Raw genomic sequence first — 14,197 nt, forward strand, 5'->3', positions numbered from 1 at the left:
GTGAAAAACTTTGTTTTTACGGGTTAATTTTTACTCTCCTTTTCCTTAGCGACAGTTTGTGGTGGCGGGCACCTGCCAGTGACGATTGTACACATTCCTGCGGAGGGAGCTGGTAGTAAGTAACGTTGGGTTGCTCGGTCAATGGCCAGGGTCAATGGCGGCGTGGTGTATTCCACGAATATGCCCGACTAAGGGCGGGCACAAGCCGGCGTGAGTAGGTTAAACGTTCCTTCGGAGTGGGCAGGTAGGAACTTTGGACAGCGCGGCGTTCAGGGGGGGGGGGGGGGGGAGTTGGATGATTGGGCGTGTTTACCTTCCCCCCCAATACAAATGCTGATGCAGCAATTCAGAGCAGCCTTTATTTTTACTGCCACAATTTTAACTACAGCTTTAAAAAAACTTCCAATAACATTTACTTCATCTTAAGCCGAGATTACCCCTGCAAGTGCCTACTCAACTCGGGAGATTCTCTAGCCATGTGTCCTCAAAAGGCGGCAGCAATTTTTCTATGGAATATTTTGATAACTTGGCCAGTTCGTGCAACCATGGCGGATTGGACCTTTGATACAAATAATTGTGCACAATACCCAATGGGTGTGCCCATTAAAAAAACGGGACTCGTGTGTAAAGTGCTATTTGAACAATTCACCACCCTGTCAACTTCATGCCATAAAGAAATAGTTGAGAACGGTCCACTTCCTGGACATCACCCACCATCTCTGGCGTTGTCTTCACCCTGGACACTCAGTGCCTCGGCTGCCATTGGCAACTCCTCTGCCAGTGTACACGAGCCCCTTCGCCTCTTCTCCATTACCTCCACTATTTCCAGTCATTGCGGTAGCATCCGGACTTCATGGAAACTGCACCTTTGGGCCTGGGCCCGTTTGTCTACCCAACTCACCAGCGCCATTCATACATTATCACACTTTCATTTGTTAAATCAGGTACCTTGTGGAAACACCATTAATATGGCTTCACCTGAATCTTACGACTGTGTATTGTAAGAGTACAAAGAAAACATCCGATATTAACAGCTTTAGGAAAGTTTAACCCAAACAGGCTTTAAAATGGTTTTATCGACCTGGCCACAAGTATGGAGGAGTCCAGGACTGATTAAGGGGCCAAACCATGGTCTCACGAAATGGTCTCCAAATGGAGCCGTGCTGTTGATCTCAGGCCGTTCATAGGTCGACAAGCACACACCTTGTCAAAATGAGTAGAAAATAAAAATCTACTTTCAAAATTATATAATGGATTCAATAGACTGCCACGTTATTCCGAGTATTCTCTGCGTATGCCTCTGCCAAACAGCGATGTCTGGGGGTGCCCAACACAAATTGCCATGATAGTTTTAATGCCTAAACTTTGACCTACGACAGCATGTTAATTACAGTAACTAATTGCTTGGTCAGCAGATAAGATAGAATCAATACACGCAGACAGCTGGAGAGCAGAATGATTAAGCAATGACCCCTAATTGGAGAGAATTGATCCATCCAGGTCCTGGATAGACGGAGAAGCTTATTAAATAGCATTTTTTACATGCAAAAGAAAGTAGCTTTATTCATATTTGCCATCCCATTAACACAAACGCACCATTAAAGAGCCTTATCAGGGCAATGAATTTCCCAACGTTGATTTCCATCGTGGCAGCACACTTACACGAGCAAGCTTAATCTGGAGACAAGGCAGTAAACTTGGCATTCCTTTTGACTGCGGATTCGAATATTCAGAAAGCACGCATTACCATTCTTGCATGGTAAATAAATGGCATAAGGACAATTTTATAAAAAAATAATTGTTTAGAGATGCAAAGACAACGCAATTAGGGTGATAATTTATTTCACCGTTTAGCTAAAGTACAGACAGGATCGCATCGACCGCCGTCGAAGCGACATTTTTACCAAGAGAACGAGACCGAGCGGTGCCGAACGCGAGCCAGTCGCGCCACACAGACGGCAGCGGACGCGAGCGCGGCGATGGCGAGGAAGCTGCACAGGAGAATCAGGCACCGCCCCGTGGCCGTGCGGGCCTCCATGGCCTTCGCCTGCCCTGCAAGGCCACCCACAGGAACATGGGGCGACTGTTAGGTGGGGAGGGGCACGGTCAGTTTATTGAAATGCGTTGCTGCGAGCTTCCCTCCGGGAGACACGCACATGCTATGTAGAATTATGAAATGCATTGGAGAGCATGGCTTCCAATATAACCATGCAAGGATAATTTTAACTGTTTCAAAGGACTAATATGCCCGCCCCACTTATGAAGCATCCAATGCTTTTAAACACCGGCAAACCCCATCCCCCCCCCCCCCCCCCAGTGAGTACGATACTAACAATGTCCATTTTACCACTCCAATCCTCAGATTCATTTACTCGAAACGCTAGCCAACCAGAGTAATCTCGGATCAATTATACGACGCAGTCCAGATTAATCTGTTGCGCTTCCATCCATACGCCCTTGGCTTCAAAAGGCCTGTCAAATCTTTTTTTTACCACCACTCAAATTGGAAAAATTGCTCCTTCAAATGCCTCTGGATGGTCAAACTTTACTCATTTGTGCTGGCACTTGAGTCCCACTCAATTTAATGATTACAGCAGCATTGTACGGTCTCCCTACCACACCACGGAGTCCCCCACGCTTCTGCAGCATCTACACATGCAGTGCTATTTAGGAACAAAGAATACCAATTCTACTCGAAGCAATCAAGGCACAAAATCTTGCATGCCAATACAATAAAACTCGGGTATTGAAACGAAATGTTCAGATTAAATTTAATCTAAAGAATAATTTAATTGCATTGCCATTACTACTTTGTTCAAACCCATTATGAAAATGAGACTTTGCACAATACCTGTATGACAGGGTTGAGATTTAAAAGCAACCCAAAGTCAATTACTAATCTCGTATAAATATGCATTTAGTTTTCCAATACCGAACCTTTTCGTTTTTAATTTAAAACAGGCAAACTAAAATATCCACAAACAGGCAATTAAGTAGATGCACCAAGTGCATTCATCGACTTGACAGGCGATTTATACAAATGCATGAACCCAGCATGAAAGAGGAAAGCCAAGCTTGCATTAAAGCACTGGGAATTTGGCCAAGCAGCCGATTTTCCTTGTATGGATGGTACACTGGGGTTGCAGCCAGGAATTGAGAGAGGAATGGCCTCCCTTACAATACCAAAATGTAGATGGCTGTTGTTTCAATCCACTGCAGAGTGAGAACCTCCCCGATGGCATTATACGACCACACTTCACACTGGTCAGCACCGATGGAGGTGAAGGCAGGGTATAAGAGAGCTGTGGGGGCCACGAAAGTACGACAGTGCAATTTGCTGCTCTCCTGCTTCCAACCATTTGGGACCCCACAACAGCCTACAACAACCCCCATGTTCAGTGACCACCCCCCATCCAAGCGCTGTCCAGGCTCAACCCTAGTTCTTAAATTAGAAGAGATTGGAGGCGAGCTGGGCGTAGGCTTCACTAGATAAATCTACAGTGAATTGCGGTGATGTAGCAGTGTGTTACAGCGATTATTTTCCTTGCAGTTGAAGGTGTGAGAAGACTTTTCATCATGGCAGGGAGTTTCCGTGTATAACCGTGTGGTGTCGTGCGTGCACCGAGTCTGGGTAACAAGGCGAATTGTGTAATGTGGGCGAGGGGTTTGTTTCATGTATTCAGTATAGCCCTGTGAGCCATGCGGCTCTTGAATCAGGGTGCAACCGCAACAAACAAAAACATGAACGAGGGGTAAGGCCCACGGAGCTATATATTTCTTTCAGAAGTGACCTACCCCTTGCCACAAACGATAGCTCAGGAAGTGGTGGCTTGTGGAAATGTATAGGAGCCAAATACCCTTTAGGATAAACATGCGTTTAATGTGAAAGAAATAAAACCGAAGGACCCAGAAAAAAATCCACGCGACCACCGAGAAAAACATGGAAACTCCAAATATACCAGGTGTCAGGGTCAAAATAAAAACCTCCCGTACATCAGGCGAGAGAGTTAAAATTATTACCGTGGCACCCATGAAGCGGGAAGTGTTGCGAGCATTAAGGATCCACCTGCATACTAGGCGAGGGAGTTAACATCGCCACCGCAGAACCCCCCCCACCAACCCGAAGAAAAATCATAAATCGGGGGACAAGGGCTGTCTACTCTTGAAGGAGGCGGTCGGGTCAGTTAATTTTTAGTAAAGGGTACAAAAAACTCACGGCGTTCGTCGCTGCGCATGTCCGGCTCTCCCAGCGGAGGGAAAATGCTCACGGCACCCGAAGACACCCTGCCGTAGGCCACGCCCCGGGACGGGCCACTGCGGGCTGCAAAGGGACACGTGGACGACAACGAAGATTTCTGGTCCAGGGCTGCAGTTAAGTCAAGTACCACGCTGCACCTTCCAACTAATGGATGCAACAAAGCAACATTGCTCATCACCATCAATAGGCCCAGGAGTGCAAGTCAGTCAATTTGTATGTCCATGCGTGGCGGTGATCATCTCCATAGCAGTCTCCAATAGACAGTGATGGAAATTCCACATTACTAATGCAGGGACCAGTTGGCTTCGGACAATTCATACTTCTCACTAAGGACTTGACAGGAGAATATTAATATATATAAGCAGACAAGTCTCCATTTATCCAATTTTACACAAATCCCATTTGCTCCACAGCCTTCTGAGAATCTAATTTCAGTAGCATTGATGGTAGTCATTCAATGGACCCCTTCTAAAAAAAGGGGATTGACCAAGTCGACCCCCGAATATATTCTACTGAACTGCTATTACAAATGAACAGCGATTGTCCTTGAGCAGACAGTTTCCACCTCTGGCTTCAGGACTACTAATGGAGAGAAGCACCACCCCGTAAATCCGAGTAGCGGCCTTTGAAAGTTAGCCTACCTTTGTAAAAACGTGCGCGCACAGGTTTCACTACAAACCATTTTACCAGGTAAGGCTGGTATAGCGCGTTTTCAGAAGGGACCTGGCCTTAAATGATAGCTCAACGAAGTGGCTTATGAAGTGGAAATGTACATCAGCTAAATATTCTAAACGAGTGGATTTTAAAATGGAGGCAAAACTGACGACCTAGAGAAAAATCCACGTGACCACGGGAAGACGCAAACTCTAACTATATAGGAGTCAGGGTCGGGATCGAACCCACGGACTTTTTGCATACTAGGCAAGGTAGTTTACATCGCCACCGTGGCGCATGACCACGAATGTCTCATTTGATTGAGAATCCAGAATAATGTCTGTTCTTTATTTATATTATCAACATCCAATAATGGTATATGCTTTTTACAAGCAATATACCAAAGTAACAGCTCAAAGACTAAACCAGGCAAGGACGAGCCAGAATATTCTTGGAATACGTAAATACAATTCATATTAAATTCCAAACCAAGGTTTGGCAAAAACAGGTATGACATGTTATTGCATATGTTAAGTCTTCTGCTAACAATTCGTCAAGTATAATCCATATACTTTTTCCAAAGTGCAGTGTAGCATGAAGCTGGCATGGCAGGAAAAGCTGTTCTAATGTAATGAGTAATAGCATCCATCGTTACCCTATGGTACTGCTATTACCCATTTACATTGCAAAGTCAACTTGCATTTAATTCAAAATGCATTTGACCCAAGCCACTTGAAAATGTTGACTTCCTGATAGAGCTCAAATAAAAATATTTCACGAGATTAGAATGTGGGTTTGAGTGCCATTTTTTTCGAGTTTATCCCACTGCCAAAGTTAATTAACATGCAATGTGGTCACAAACGTCAACTCGTGCTTACGAGCATTCACCCTCCAACTCCACTGGAGGATCTCCAGGTAGCGTTGGGAATTCTACATTACTACGGTGGGGAACAGTGCCAGGATTTTACCGTGTTGATATCCCAAACGGTGACGTTGGAGTTTGGAGGGGAATGAACGAGTCCATTCAGCTTTGGGCCAGTATTTGAAATCAAATTGTATTACTAGGGAGCTTTCTAACATAAAGCCATTCTGTTATTAATAACAAGCCTGTTGGTTCTGCAAGCAGTCGAACGTTAAATGAACATTGAAACTCCATTCATTGGCGACACAGCCAGCAATGAAAATGTTACATTCACAGGGTGGCGGCTACCGTGCTTATAATAGATTTCATAACTAATGATATCATTGGACCTTTGTCAGTATGTATGAAAAATCGGTTTTACTCTGGTAATATAACAGGTGTTAAGATGTTTTAATACATAAACCTTTTGCATGGAATCGAGTCGACATTAACCACAGTTTGTGGTGAACATGTAAACATGTTCTGATAATATATGCATTGTTTGTTAACCCGATTGGTCTTGAGACTTCTTTATGGCCTAGTCTTAAGTACATGTGGTTAATGCAGACTTGTTTCATTTCAAAAAGGTTTAAGTTTGGTGTTTGAACGTCTTACCACCCGTTTTATTGCAAAAGGGTAAAACCTACTTATTTTTTACACTATTATAGTGTTGGAACAGCTCGGTGATCAACCCAACTATTTACACTTACGAGGCTGCGTTTCAGGTGCAGAACTAATGTAGACTTACCCACTCGTCTCCTGTTGGGTATACAATCCATCTGACAGACGTCGTCAAAGTTCACAGCGTCACAAACCACCACACTGCAGTGGAAAAAGAGCTGAGGGACAGGGCATTGGTTTCAGTCAGTTGCGAATAACAGTAGCAACGTGGTAGACAATAACGTGTGTTAATACATCATAAAGCTCTGTTAGTTGTGAATCAAGCTCTTTATTGTGCAAGTCCCCCATTTTCTGGCCTCGGTACTGAAACTGCCAAACTATGTAATATACCAGGCTATAATACTGCCAACAAAACTACATTATCTGCAGTTACTCCCAAGTTGCTCAGGAACAAACATCCGAAGCCTATTAATGTCATATGCATCAAGGCTGGGAGGGATGATATTACAGGTAGGAACAGTTCCACACTGCCCACCAGGGATTATTTGTCTGTGTCCGTCGTGCATGGCCCTGCCCAACCAGAGCCCTCCCATTGGCTCGCGGGCGCCGACCAATGGGAGCGGTGGGTTTAGAGGGGAGGTTAGTAGTGGTGGGAGGGATCCGCCGCGACTCGGGCCAATGAGGAGACGGGCGATGTTTCATTCACAAAATGGAACTGGGGGAGGGTGGCTCATTCATAAAATGGAAGCCTTGAAAAGAAAAAAAGGGGATCTTTTTGCCTCGTGTTTCTTTCAACATTCCCAGCCTTAAGGTGAATCAGTTGGGGGTAGGAGGGACCAAGTGGGAAGGGTGGGGCTGGTCACCCCGTGGTTCCCTTATAAAAAAAACTCAACGTTTAACCTACACTTATACAGGTAGGAACAAGCTTCCACACTGCCCACCAGGGATTATTTGTCTGTCTGTCATGCACGAATGCGGTGTCCAACCAAGTTCCTACCTGCCCACTCCGAAGGAAAGTGTTACCTCCAGAATGAAATTCACATCAGCAGGATTCATACCTGGCCCTGGAAGTCCGCCTCAATATCCATTTCAAAAACGAACGTCTTCACCTCAAACCGTTTCACGTTTTGGGGGAAAGGCACACTCGAGTTGTGAGGCACAGGATGGAAAATGGTCAGGTAGTTGTCATTCGCGTTCTCGCAGCTTGCGGCGGGACCATGGGTGGACATGAAAAAAAGAAATCAAAATCAGAATGGCCAAGTTGACATACAAAATTCACGCGTTTTATCTTGAGCGTTGGGTGGTGTTCATTATTTTCAATGGCTCTTTTTTCCAGTTGTGGGTATTACACATTCCCGATGGCAAGGGCTCATTGCTTCTGGGGGAAATACCATTGCCTCTCCACCAACCAATGGTTTTATCACCCTCACAAAACCAATGAGTGCCGGGCTGAATTCCATTAACTTTGAATGCCAGTTAACACCAACTCAATTCTGTAATGGGCAGGAGTGTTTAGCGATGCGTATAATTATGGTACCACTTGTGCATATTTGGGAAAGTCCACACAGTAACACTGGCAAGGGTGGCATTGAGTCAAGTGCGCAATCCTTCATCCCCATGCAGTTTATAAAGTGCATAACTTCGCCACAAAGTCAACAGTCGCTGGGTTTTTCGGATTAGTCCCCTCCTGCCATAGATAAGAATTTGCATCAAGGAGATGCACCTGCCAAAAACACTCAAGCCGGCTAAACACCAATGACCTGACCCACATGTCCATGCACGTACACAATCCAAGTCCACATCTGGACTGAACGACTAGAACCCTGGTGGTGACTGGCCCAACTGTTGGCAATTGAAACAGAACATTTTATACAGTAATGTTGGAAATAAATTCCCAGTAATGATGGAAAACCACAATTGCAAGTCAATTGCAATAAAATGCCCAGCTTCTAAATAACGGCAGAATGTGACACTGGGGTATTTCGTGTCACATTACAACACTGCAATATCTACAAAGGCTCAGTTGCCCGCAGTTCTCAGGTGGCCCAGTACCTGTTGATGACGAGGTCCCACCGAGGTTGGCTGTCTGCAGCAGGCAGGTTGGTGGCCCAGCAATTCTCCAGAAACATCTCGATGCTTTGGTCCTCTAGGCCGAGGAGGCGCACCTCAAAATAAAGAGGCTCTTGCAGATACGATACCACCGGGTACTCCTCATCCAGGTAGTAGGACGTGTAGTCAGCATCTGAAAGCCACGGGATTAATTTAAATTATTTATGCCCAATTAGTTTATCCATGGGACCACAAAGTATGTTTATAGCAGTGACCTCACACATACAAGTGTCCTTTTACCTACTCAGTTAATGCAAGTGATGTTCAGTCACCACATCGCCTTGCTAAATAACGTGATGGGGGCAGGACTCCTCTCCACTGGTGGTCCCCCAAGCTAGTGGTGGAAATTCCATATTCCTATGGAGAGGGCCCCCCATTCTCTGCAGAAGATCACTTCCCACTGGTTCTCATCTTAGCAACTGCCTAGTGACATTATAGCAGTTCTGTTATTGCCAATATGTCAATGTTATGGGTATGGTCAGCACCAAACCTGTCAACCTTTGGCCTCCCAATCCCGATGTTGACATTGTATGGGTACAGATGCCTTTTCCACTTTTGTCATGCACAGCCAAGAATAGGGCCCAGGGTTCGCCAGGATTGTCATCCATATGATTAACTCTTATCTTACAATCCCCGAGGCAGGTGGCATTAGTATGGTCTTGTTAAGGCCTGTACAGTAAAACGAGGTGGAGAGTTGCTAAAACTAAGAACGTCTGGGCCACGCCTTCCCCGTGCCCATCTTAAATACACTCAATACACCAAAGTATTTTAGATAGAGTCAACTTCTGGTATTAGGCTCAGATACCAATGGCCAGAAATCTCAATGTTTCTGCGTGTGTACAGATACAGCCCCCATCGATCTACTGCTGGATGAGGACCTTTCCATGCTATGCCATGAGGGTTATTGAGACCACACTTCACTAGTGGTCAGTGCAGGTCGGTGAAATTTAGGAGCATAGAGGGAGCGGTATTGAGCGGCATTTCCCGACTGCTCATCGGCCAACAACTTGACTCATACCAACATTTTAAGCCACCATGGCAGGATTCCCCCACAAGCATTATGTACACTGTGCAAATGATAGAATTGCAGATTTGCAGTAACAGCTTTATAAAAGATGAATGGTACAATGGCAATTAAGCTGTTAATGTTGGCGACAGACATGGATAATGTTAGGGTTACTTTAACCATACCTTTGAATAACCTGATGTCAAGTTGCAGCATTAAGGGCCCACCAGCTAGTAAAGACAGCAACAGGTTAAAAAGGCAAATAGGTACCTCAAACCAGACATGGCTTTCGTATCAGAGTAGAATTAAATTCGTAGGCACACCAAAAATTATGCATTACATAATGGTGGCAGTTCAAGGTAGTCAGAATGGACCCAAAGGTAAGTTTTTAAAACCTGTGTTTGTTACTCAGACGATGTCCACTGCAAACAGCCGTATTTACATTAGACTGCGTGGGAAGGCCTCATCTAGCAGTGGATTGCCATAAAGGCTCAATTTGTTCTATGTTTTTTCATTCCAAATGGGTCCACTTTGAGCACCAGGAAGCCTTTGGGTCCAGTTTGAGTACCTGAAAGCCTTTTACCACGTAACCTCAGACTAAGTCAATTTGGAGGTTGCACTCAAATCCCAGAGCACTGCACAACCATAGGGTCACCGTGAACACTCCGTTCTGAGTCACATATAAGATTACTCGTACTCAAATTCTGATAGAGAATGTGACTATGGTAAATTGGCAATGTATTCCGTGCGTTAAGTCTTTGGGGCCATTTGATCTAACATAATGTCGCGTGTCTTCACAACCTTTCCAATTGACAAGTTTTGATTTGAAAACAGGAAACTCGAGTAAAGCAATCCAAATGCATCTATAGGTGTCAATGCACCAATAATTATAAAAGGTGACCCCCGTAGCAATACAAGACTGCAATGTAGGCACAAGGTTGGATGGGGTACAGGTGTCAGCGCCGACTGCAAGGTGTCACAATGTGCTCATTTTACCTCTGCTTATTTTCATCACGATGGGCACGGGGACCACTTGCTCGTCAGCAGTGGGTCCCCTACGGGCTTGCACAACGCTGGAGATCATCACCGTGTCGTTGATGCGATAGCGGCAAATAACCTTCAGCCTTTGCAGGGGGATGGTGCAAAAGTTGAACACGTTCAGCGCAAACCATTGGATGGACTATTTATATTTTTTCTATCAGGTTAGGCCTACCGAGCTTCAGAAGCGACCTGGGTCACAAATGATAGCTCAAAGTGGCTCGTCACCTGGAAATTACGAGCAGGCAAATACTCAATGCATGTCGAGTCTAAAAAGAGGGAAAAACCAGGGGAGACCTGAAAGAACATGTAAACTCCATATGTACAGCAGGATCGGGATGGACCCACAATCTCCTGCATGCAAGGAGAGGGAGTTAACATCTTGCCACCATGGCACCAATTAACATCCCACATTTATCTGGGTAAAATGTTACCACAAGTGCATTAGAGCAGCAGTGTTCAGAAAGTGGATAAAGACTATACTGTACATTTAAACTGCTGAAGTACTTTTGGAGAAAGATATCGAAGAATGTTGACCAATAACCCCCCCCCCCCACCCCCATCTGAGCACAGACACATTGGATTGACAGCTATCACACTTCTGCAGTGCCCTGAAAAAAATGTTGATCAGTTCATGGAATAGGTCGATTAATTGATTTACACCACTTCAAAGTTATTTACCGGATATCGCTTTATCACCACGCACCGAAAAAGCAGCTGCTATCTTCCCAGCTCCACGTTCAATACTCTGGAACCCATATTGCGATTAGTTTGCTAATGTAATGGAAACTTGTGTGCCTTCAAGTCGGCTCAGCCGAAGACTTCCCCCTACACGCGCCATCGACTGGCTTAAACACATGAAAGCAAGCATGGTCCCAAGGTTGGGCATTTGAAGATTACAATTTATATGCAAAACACTTTTATAAAAAGGGAGGGAAGGAGACACGGCTTCACCTCGGTTAGAACCGCCACGTTGTCGTTTTGTGCCCACGTGCATTTTTGCTATAAACAGTTAGTTAGTTTCACACAAACAAGTACGTTATAACGCGGAGCGCGCCCGTTTGAGCCGTCGATAACTAATTTCTTGAATTGCGCAGCTGAGAAGTATCGTACAGTAAGTGGCTACGTGCCCTCAATTTAGTTGTCCCGCCATGTGATAAATGCCGGCCGATTTTAGTGTAAATGCGAATCGGCAAAGTGGTTTTTCACTTAAAGCGGGACTTTTTGGGAATCAACCTTGATTAACACGGTGCAAAAGAAGTTCATACTACCACGTTAAATGGAGGGATGAGTGTACTATCACCAGAGCTAATACTGCTAATACCGCACAACCAATGTAGTACAGGCCAGGCGTGTGCAGCATTATCCACCTGTACTCTGGGTCCCTCGTGATCACAGGGCTCTCCTCGGGCAGCAGCTCTTTCTGCAGACTGATCTCGTTCTCGTAAACCAAGAACGCCCCCTCAATCTGAAACGAGGAGGAAAGAGTTGTCTAAACGCGTGAACAAGACGCAACCAATTGCCAACGATGTGTTCAATTCTACCGATAAACATAAAGCAAACAGTTGCAGGTGTGTGCACACCTTTGAGTTTATTGAGTCGTGCGTAGCATAATTTGCAACACTGAACGTTGCAATGCATTTTGGATTCATACATATCTACGCTTTTATTTAATATATATCTACGCATTTAATTAAATTTATTTCTACGTGACTTTAGCTAAAGAACCAAAGAGTAATTCCTGCAGTCACGAAAGCTTCAAATCAAGTTAAAAAAGTATTTCATTAACTCCGTTATATAGGGTGTGTATATGCAAGATGCTGCCATAATCTTACATACTGGAGTTTTAATGCAGAGGTCGCCAGTTTGTATCTACAGCAGCCAAAACAATGGGTCTAGTTTCTCAAGCAACACTCCCATACCTCCATTCAGCACGGCACCAGTTGGTCCATCAGCTGGTTGCATACGGTGCGGGTAGCGGCGTCACCATTCCGACCTTCTCCAAGGCACTTGGTCAGTATGGTGTGTGGTAGGTCAAATAGCCTCAAAACACCCTCTAGTAGAGGCCCTTCCTCCAGTAGTGGTGTGGAGCAAGCACAATTGCAGAACTGCCAACATCTTTAAATTCTAAACGTTATTGTACATTTTAGCTAGAGTGTGTAACCTTGGTCCACATTCCCACCAGGCGTACAGAGCTGGGGGGGGGGGGGGGGGGAGATTACCGTTCTTGATGTACCACAGCTCGAGACTGTGAACACGAAGTAGGCCTTGGTGGTGTTGACATACACCGGGCCACACGAGCGTTCCCTCAGGGCGAGTCGCCACAGGTCCACCTCTGGCTTCGTGTGGCCTTTGGGGGCAGCCACGGCCACCGTGCCATTCGGAAAGCAGGCTGTGGAGCACAGGAAACGTTGCCCATTAGAGAAATTGCTTTTTGAGCACATGTACCTCAAAAAAAATACATTGGCCATGCACCAAATTGCGCTGTTGGACAAGTATTGTTGAACTCTCAAGGCCGGTTGAGGCGCAAATGAGGGCACGTTGTCCCAGTACCACATTGGGTCTTCCCTCAAAGCAATGTAGTTGCCATAGTCTCTCGCAAGAATAATGGTTACTCCAAGGTTGTAACCCACCACGTTAGGACCCATAGCCCTGTTGGGCCTTGCGAGTTTAAAGCCAGGGATAAAATTGTATGGACCACTCCACAGCTCTTAAATAAAAGACCAACCCTCACATGTAACTTTTGAAAGGCCACATTAGCTTACCTATTACATCGGTGGTTGGAAATTGGCAAGAAACGGAGAGCTGGAAATTTGTTTCATGTGTAGTCGGATCCACGAGCCTCAATTGAAACTTGTATTTAACAAAGGACACCGTCACCTCCTAATGACACAATGGGCAAGAGTGAAAAGGTTCATTCAAGTGCTAATCTCAATTGCATCTTCAGAATGGTATTAGTATATTGCACACAACCGTACTAAAAAGGCCCAAGTTAAAGGATATTAAAACAAATCATAAAAATTGAGTTTTCTTTGCCGAGACAGATGACATAGGCGACCACACCATGGAAAGGGGCCAATTTACATTGCAGACATTTCTGACTTTTCAGAGTGGGGAAACTTCGTGAGCCCTGAAGGATGAACAGCGTTTACACCTGGCCGGGATTTGAACTTGAAATCTATCACATTGATGGCATGCTCCACTAACTGTGCCATCTGGAGACAACTCCCCAGCATGGCACGAGCACTCACCGCCACCACCTGCAATGGCGAGTGAGCTCAAGAGTTCAGGCTCTTGGGAAAAGCGCTATCGGCTCTTACGTGATTACTCATTTTATATAAACCTGGGGGAGGGAGGGGGGGGGGGGACCAAGTCACCCCCTGACCAGGATACAAGCTTACGACTTTAATTGTGAGTCAAGTGCTACGATGTAGCATTACTTGGTTGGCATCGTCTAAAATGCAACCACTGTTTGCATGCTGTTAGACTTGAAAGCAGCAAGAGTAGGATGCTATTATAAAAAGATCCCACATTTATCTAGCACGTTGGAGCATGTGCTCGTAACAAGGGCCTATTAAGGCCTGCATGGCCACAAGGGGCGGTGTGGGCC

General features: G+C 45.3%; 1 protein-coding gene across 1 annotated transcript; it reads right to left on the reverse strand.

Annotated features, from left to right (window-relative positions):
* Window positions 1-1,848: 1,848 nt before the first annotated feature.
* On the reverse strand, window positions 1,849-13,802 carry LOC133349073 (zona pellucida sperm-binding protein 2-like). The gene is made up of 10 exons (XM_061562211.1): window positions 13,742-13,802; window positions 12,810-12,979; window positions 11,958-12,055; window positions 10,546-10,673; window positions 9,735-9,779; window positions 8,487-8,676; window positions 7,493-7,637; window positions 6,562-6,652; window positions 4,217-4,321; window positions 1,849-2,052 (listed from the first exon to the last, which is right to left on the reverse strand). Exons 1-10 carry the CDS (start codon window positions 13,800-13,802, stop codon window positions 1,901-1,903), a joined length of 1,185 nt encoding a protein of 394 aa, XP_061418195.1. The 3' UTR covers window positions 1,849-1,900.
* Window positions 13,803-14,197: the final 395 nt, after the last annotated feature.

Source organism: Lethenteron reissneri, chromosome 29, assembly GCF_015708825.2.
Source record: "Lethenteron reissneri isolate LAM-NWPU_2019-01 chromosome 29, ASM1570882v1, whole genome shotgun sequence".
NCBI classification, from domain to species: domain Eukaryota; kingdom Metazoa; phylum Chordata; class Hyperoartia; order Petromyzontiformes; family Petromyzontidae; genus Lethenteron; species Lethenteron reissneri.

Bases quoted from the DNA above. Each gene is read 5' to 3' on its own strand.
- LOC133349073 (XM_061562211.1), bottom strand. From the start codon at position 13,802: ATGGCACAGTTAGTGGAGCATGCCATCAATGTGATAGATTTCAAGTTC. The intron at 6,653-7,492 runs GTATGAATCCTG...CCTGTCCCTCAG, and splicing joins AGGCGGACTTCCAGGGCCAG to CTCTTTTTCCACTGCAGTGT. The intron at 2,053-4,216 runs GTGAGTTTTTTG...GTGGCCTTGCAG, and splicing joins CATGCGCAGCGACGAACGCC to GGCAGGCGAAGGCCATGGAG.